Source organism: Poromitra crassiceps (genome assembly GCF_964638095.1).
Source record: "Poromitra crassiceps genome assembly, chromosome: 5".
NCBI lineage: Eukaryota > Metazoa > Chordata > Actinopteri > Beryciformes > Melamphaidae > Poromitra > Poromitra crassiceps.
Genome location: NC_139642.1, coordinates 12,152,516 through 12,159,714, shown reverse-complemented (window position 1 = coordinate 12,159,714; position 7,199 = coordinate 12,152,516). Strand labels below are relative to the sequence as shown.

Here is a 7,199-nt window from a genome sequence, read left to right as displayed (position 1 = left end):
CGACATCGCCTACGATTCACCAAACAACACGTATCTGAATAAAATATGTTTTTAGAATTGGTCTGCACTGCTTGTTATTACCACCCACTACCATGTACTTTTGGTGGGAGAAGATTGTAGGCTAACACATAAACCAATTCTAGAAGTTGAGATTTTCTTGAAGTGAGTGCCACTTGGTGCATTATATATAGAGACAAATTTAGCAGTTGAATCTAAAAATTCAGAAAGGCTCTTCAGTCGTGTTTTACATGGTGTGTATGTTTGCCGAATAAGAAAGGCAATATCAAATTGCCAGATTTTTGAATGGAGTTTTGGGAACACTCCCAAGAGAGAATGGCGGGTGTATCTAGGTCTAGGATAACATCATGTTAGATGCATCACGCTGATTTAAGGCTAGACTAGACTGCCCAACGCCGTGTGTGCGTGTTCATGTTCATGTGTGTCTTTGTGATGCCGTGTCATGTCTCGTCACACCTGGGAAGTTGACTGCAGCATGAACAGGTGCGCTGGTGGCCACAGAGGCATGGACCAGGTGAGGGTACTTCAGCCTGAACCACGCAGCCAGAGAACCCGGGTACGACCCGCCGAACGCCACCCACTTCCTCTTGGTCAGCCCCCGAGCCGCCGCCATGACGGTGCGGAAGTGAGCCAGGTCAGCCAGAGCCTGGCGACTGCTCAGGAAACGCAGGTTGTCTGTGCTCAGGTCACTATCAGGAGAGAAGCCAGGACATTCATTTATATACCATCATCCATTGACATGTATGTACTGTATAGGATCTATACACTGAATGATGATCTATAGTATAGATCATCATGATGGATATAGTATAGATTCTATACTATATCCATCATTCAGTCTATGGTCTGTTTTGCATGTGTGCATCACGGCTGTCAGGGTGCAGGGGCCTAACGCTGCATTCAAGTCATATTGGAAAGATGGTAGATATGAGCTTACTTCTTGAAAATACCATTCCTCCCAGCATTCAAGTGGTAAAAGCTACTTTGGAACTCAGGCTTTGGAAATGGACCCAGATTACTGTGACTTTTTGAATTCTGAACATCATCAACAAGACAACACCTGTAGTCAAGTGTAGGGAATGATGTAAAGTAATCATTTCAAATAAAACATACCAACATTTACTATGTATGTTTTCACTACATCAGTCATTTTAATAACTTGTGTGTGGCTGAGAATGGCAATGTTTGGTTTGCTGTAATGTGTAACACACACACACCAATGTCTCACATCCATGTGTGTTAAGTGTGGAAAACCCTGTGAGGAATTATCAGGAGAAACAAAATTGGTCTACAGAAAACTTAAACGAATTCACCCCATGTTAATGTATAAATTGAACTTGTAACAGACTGCGTAGGGGGGCCTGTCCTGATCTGAATGTAGGGCTGCCATCTAGTGGTACAACAGCTATATGAGCACCAACTACTGTACACACCATTACCAGATGTATGATGATGGAGTCTTTACTCCTGCAGCCCCTCGACTGTGCAACAACCAACCTTCCTGAAAGTGTTAGTTCGGACAAAATTGATCCATAGTCAAAACTGATCAAATATCCACTTTTACTCTCTGGCCTTCAATGTGATTGATGTCATGTAGGCTACATGATGTCATGTAGGCTACATGATGTCATGTAGGCTACATGATGTCATGTAGGCTACATGATGTCATGTAGGCTACATTATGTCATGTAGGATACATGACATCATGTAGGCTACATGCTTTTGTGGAAAATGACTGTGAGAACATGTGTTTCTGGCTGTATTATTCTGTTCTTCTCACACAGAGCAGCACCTGAAACAGGTTCAGTGTCTGGCTCAAGGACATGGCAGCAGGGTTGATGCTTGTGATCTCAGGGCTTGAATCCAGATCATCTGGTTGAAGCATGGCTCACTATTGCTGGCAAGTCTGCACTCTGCGTAGAGACTTCTCCAATAGATTTATTGTATGGTTTACACTGCGTAGAGACTTCTCCAGTAGATTTATTGTATAGTTTACATTTCGATCGAATCGACCTTCATCAGAATGATGAATGATTTCTGTGATGAAGGTCGCTTCGAGCGAAACGTAAACCATACAATAAATCTACTGGGAGAAGGATCTAGTCTACGCAGTGTGCGGACTCGACTTTTTTGCCTCTTGTTGCTGATCATTTGTTTGTTCTGCACCTGCTAATCGAGTGGATGTGCCGTTTTTGGCTCACTTATTGCTGCTCAATGATCTGACATTAAACCCAGACAAGCTGCATGTAATGTTTAGGCACCTGTCCAGTTACGTGGAAGAATCAGGGTGCAGTCACACCGGCAGTTTTTTTTTTTTTAATGTTTGGCTTTCCCAACATCTGTCAACATCTGTCTCCTAATGCACGTCATAAACCCTTGTGTTTTGGGGTCGTTTCCTGTAGTAGGTTCAGGTTATGTTCTCACTCCTAACAAACCCAAATAGCTACAGGAGTAAAACCCTCCAGGATTCAAATACACCATTCAAATATGCCCACAAGCAACGTCAGACGTACGCGGTGAGGTGACTCTTTCCGTAGAAGCGGTGCTCCAGCATCAGGCAAAGGGCTCCCACTTTCTTGGCGTAGGTGAGCCAGGTGCCGTACTGCATCCATGTTGGGTTGGCCGGACCCTCTCCGCCTATCATCAGGAACACCGGACCGCCCGGCTTGTAGAAGGTATCGTTCACAAAGTACCTCTGTGAGAGGAGGAGAGAGGGGCGGGGTTATTCCAAGAATGACTGACAGACAGGCTGTGAGAGGAGGAGAGAGGGGCGGGGTTATTCCAAGAATGACTGACAGACAGGCTGTGAGACTGAGAGGAGGAGAGAGGGGCGGGGTTATTCCAAGAATGACTGACAGACAGGCTGTGAGAGGAGGAGAGAGGGGCGGGGTTATTCCAAGAATGACTGACAGACAGGCTGTGAGAGGAGAGAGAGGGGCGGGGTTATTCCAAGAATGACTGACAGGCAGCTTCACATGACAGTTTGGCATCAGTGCACCTGACTTGAGGCCTTGTATAGACGGTTTTAACTTGACAACAAAAACATTCTAAATTGAACCCCCGCTCACTTCCTGTTGCAGTGTTTGCTATGGACATAAAAGAAAAAAAAACATTCAAGTGCAGGACTGACCATTCCGTGAAAACCGTCTATACAGCTGAGCGGCGAAAACAAAACTAACGATGTCGAGTGAATATTTCTGCAGTTTGCCGAATGCTGAGAAAAAGGAAGTGCTGTGGGGTTGCGCTCTGGTGGAAACCGTCTATAGAATGAGCCTAAAATGTTTACTTTTTGAAAATAACCGAGCACAGTCACACTGCACACACACATTTGCCTTACTAAACATCCATTCTCTATATTATAACAAAAAATTCAAAAAAACAAAAAAAACTAAATAATAATAATAATAATAATTAAAAATAATAATAATAATAATAATAATAATAATAATAATAATAATAATAATAATAATAATAAAGAAATAAAAAATAATAATAAATTAAATAAAAAATATAAAATAAAACTTGAAAGGAAAACAATGATTAAAAAATGTATGAAAAGCGTTTGCTTCTGCCCCTAACCTTTGGTTGTGACCTAAGTGTATGCTTGGTGGTGATGACCAATAAAAAAAATCATTCATTTATTCATTCATATTCATTTTCTAAATTTAGTAACCAACCTTAAATGCAAGCAATAACATAATTTAACCATAAACCCAAGACACACAATCCTAGCCTAAACTAAACTAGAATTGAAGAGCAGCAAATGCCTTCATTTTGAAGGATTTCCTCATCTTTCTATCCGTGTAAAGACTTTTGGTTTTGACCATAGACTGTAAATGGTTTTGACACACAAACAAACAGACTCACTTGCTTCCATTCTCGGACGTCCGCACCATTGAAGTGATCGAGTTTCTGAGTGAACCACTGCTCCTCTTCGGCAGCTCTTCGGCCAGCAGCAGCAGCCTGCTGCACTTGGTCAAATTTCCGAAATCCTTTATAGCGTCCCTCGCCAAGAGCACAGAGAGAAAACAAGAAAAGCACTGTTACGTTGCAAAGAAGAGCCATTCCACACGTTTGAAAAGTCGTTATTAAATTGAAATAAAGAGGAACTGATTGCAACATGTGATCATGTGATTCTTTCTATTTGGTCATGTGACTAGGTCTTCTGCTGCATTCACAGTCTAGCGGAAAGATTGTAAATAGGAGCTCCCTACGGTTTGACGATGGATAATGCGATGGATCAAGGAGCCGAGCGCAGAGAATTATAAATTAATTAAAAAATATAATCGAATTCACAAAAGTGAACTATTTTCACAACTTGTATTTTTAATCACAAATGTCATGCCATGGCCCTGGGCCGTTACAATGTTTAGTTTGCTGTAAAACAGACATGACCTCGAATGAATATGCATCATTCAATAAGGGAGGGAGTGTCACGTTACGTATGAAAAAGAACTGAACACTTATTATGATTGCTTTGATGAAGATATTCGAACTGGGAAGTCGTTTTCGTGTGGTTTCCTACAGGACGTGAACGCATGACAGCGACAAAGCAAAACTGCTAAATCCCAATGAAGAAGAAGCCGTACTTGTCCTGCGGGCGATTTGTTTTCGGATGATGGCGAAGGCTATGCGAAGGCATAACCCGCCCCTCTCTGCCTCTGATTGGCCTAGCGTCAAACTTCCATCCAAACACATTCGCTTGGCTATCCTGCATTACATCTCTTTACAGTCTGTGGTCAGACCGTCAGACTCAGTGGGTGTTACAGGGCGTCTTGGAATAGCTGGTTAGTCAACAGCGCCGCCCTGTGATCAGTTCTAGTATCAGAGTTTAACCCCGGAAGTGCCCTGTCACAAGCGTGACAGGGCACTGTGAAGTCCCTGTGAAGCTTCTTGGTGAAAGCTGCCAGGCTCCAAGCGGTGCCAAGTTGTTGTGATCAAGCTCCAAGCAGTGCATTTACACTTCTGTTGTCATGTTTATTTTAGATTAATTATATGAATCAAAATCTAATTCACAGCTTCAAGAGGCGCGATGCTTCAAGAGGTGGATTCAGAAGTTAGAGGGTACCAACAAGAAGCTAGCACTAGAGCTGGAGCATGAAAAGGGGACATTGGCCAGACTAGGACAGTCCCACAATGCACTGCGGGAGCATTCCTACATTTTGGAGACTGCCTTGGCCAAGAGAGAGGCAGATCTTGACCAACTCAACTTACAGGTGAAAATAATTTGACATCTCACAATGTTCTTCCATTTTTCCTGCAGTAATTTCTTTTAAATTCAGAGTATGGAATATGAATTTGATCATTTTCAGCATCTTGAAAAATTATAGAAATGTACACAAAGTGTGCAAGAAAATGAAGATGGGAAATTGTTGTTCATTCTCATACTAGTATCTGGCTACACACATTATGTGATTGTCGAAACCCAATTCTTTCACCATTGTAATACCGGCTGAAGAATTATTATTAATACCTGCTGAAGAATTATTATTGTTAAACCTTTAACCTACAATTGTGACCTGGCCAAAAATGCAGCAAAGTTACATGTTGGCATGTAAGAAACTGCCATGTCACAATAGTCACAAGAAAACAACAACATACTGTACATAGGAAAGAAAGAACATGATAAAATAGTTGTGCATTGTGATAAGAGCAGCTTGTGGGAAGGATTTCAGATATTAGAATAAACCTAAGCTACAGATACCAGTATTTGGCATGCATCATATTGATCATCTACCAAAACCATCAAATCCAGTCAAGAGCTAATAGTGATCCTGTTGCTGTCTCGCTTCTTCTCTTCTTCAGGTTCAAGCTGTCTTGAAACACAAAGAGGAGGAGGGCCAGCAGATGAAGCAGGTGGTGCACACTCTCCAGCTTGCCTTGGAGAAGGAGAAGACCAGAGTCAAGCACCTCAAAGAACAGTCCAGGTTCCAAGAGGAGCTGGCCGAGGCCCACTCCCAGCTCCACATCCTCCAGAAACAACTGGACGAGGAACTGGACAAGAGATCAGACCCGCGGGTGCCTGGACGCAGACTTGTGTGGGCAGACGATCACCGTCTCCATCCTGGGTGCTGGTTTCACCAGCAGCTTCCAGTGCTGCCAGTCCAACCTCTGTAACAGAGCAGGCACTGTGCAGCTCTCACTGTCTGCTGGCCTCAGCACTGCCCTACTGACTTCTCTGTGGGGATTCTGGGACTTGTAGTTTGGATTATCTGGACGAGGAACTGGACAATTGTAGTTTTATCTACATGGACACTTTTTTGCCTCCCTAGCCCGTTATTATTTCCTTTCTCTTTTCTCTTTTCTTAACAATTCTACTTTACATAATGCGTTATTCTTTACTCTTTATTTTGAGGGTTATGTTTTTGTTATGCTCTTGATTGTCATATTTATTTATTTACAATTCAAGAATTACAACGCCCTCATCTGAGTTCGGCAGTTTTGCTTTTTTTTTATGTATATAGTTATAGTTATATAGTCATGGTTCAGATTTGTGTTTTAATGTATATAGTTGTCATGGTTCAGACTTTTGCCCTAGTTTTTGTATTTGAGTGTTGTGGTTCCCTGTCTAATTGTTGTAGTTCTGTGTGCCATGTTCTGTTTACCCCAGCTGTGTGTCATTTGTAATCACCTCCTTGTGTAGCCTATATATGTGTCTTGTCTTACAGTTAGTCCTTCGTTCATTGTCTTGTTAAATACACTTTTTACTTTGTTAAGTTCCTGTGTCGGCTGTCCTGCTTTTGGGTCCACACCACACCATTACCCTGACAACGGTTGATCTATATTGTACGGTTATGTTGTGTGTAAATCCATACTGAATTGTTTATTGTAAATCATGTGGGTCGCACCAACTGACATTGCACACTAGATGATCAAAACTTGCATAACTGACTGCGAGGGGAAATTGACGAAGCAAAAATGTTACTACTAACAGAGTGCAATCACATGTATTCATTTTCTGTTACAATTATTTCATATTTACACAAAAAAAAACACCCATACATCAGTTGTTAAATTCCTTTTACAGTTGGTTCATGGTTAGGGGAAAATGTAAATTCTTTGAAGAGGTTAATATATGAATATACTTCCGAAGTATATTCATATATTAACCTCTTCAAAGAATTAACATTTTACTTTTGTATGATTGTAAATTCATCATACTTGTTTAATAGTGTAAATTG

General features: G+C 41.6%; 1 protein-coding gene and 1 long non-coding RNA gene across 3 annotated transcripts in view; one reads left to right on the top strand and one right to left on the bottom strand.

The window, feature by feature from the left end:
- prss59 (serine protease 59, putative) overlaps positions 1-4,128 on the bottom strand; it is a 39,139-nt gene extending 35,011 nt beyond the window's left edge. For both annotated transcript variants that reach the window (XM_083636873.1, XM_083636874.1), the window contains exons 1-3: positions 3,886-4,128; positions 2,532-2,713; positions 475-707 (exon numbers count right to left, since the gene is read on the bottom strand). In XM_083636873.1, coding sequence (XP_083492999.1) covers positions 475-707; positions 2,532-2,713; positions 3,886-4,083 — 613 coding nt within the window. In that variant the 5' untranslated portion in view covers positions 4,084-4,128. The remainder of the gene's footprint in view (positions 1-474; positions 708-2,531; positions 2,714-3,885) is intronic.
- Positions 4,129-5,101: 973 nt separating this feature from the next.
- Positions 5,102-6,658, top strand: LOC310776724. Its single transcript, XR_014552701.1, has 2 exons — positions 5,102-5,234; positions 5,824-6,658. It is a non-coding gene; the product is annotated as an uncharacterized lncRNA (long non-coding RNA).
- Positions 6,659-7,199: the final 541 nt, after the last annotated feature.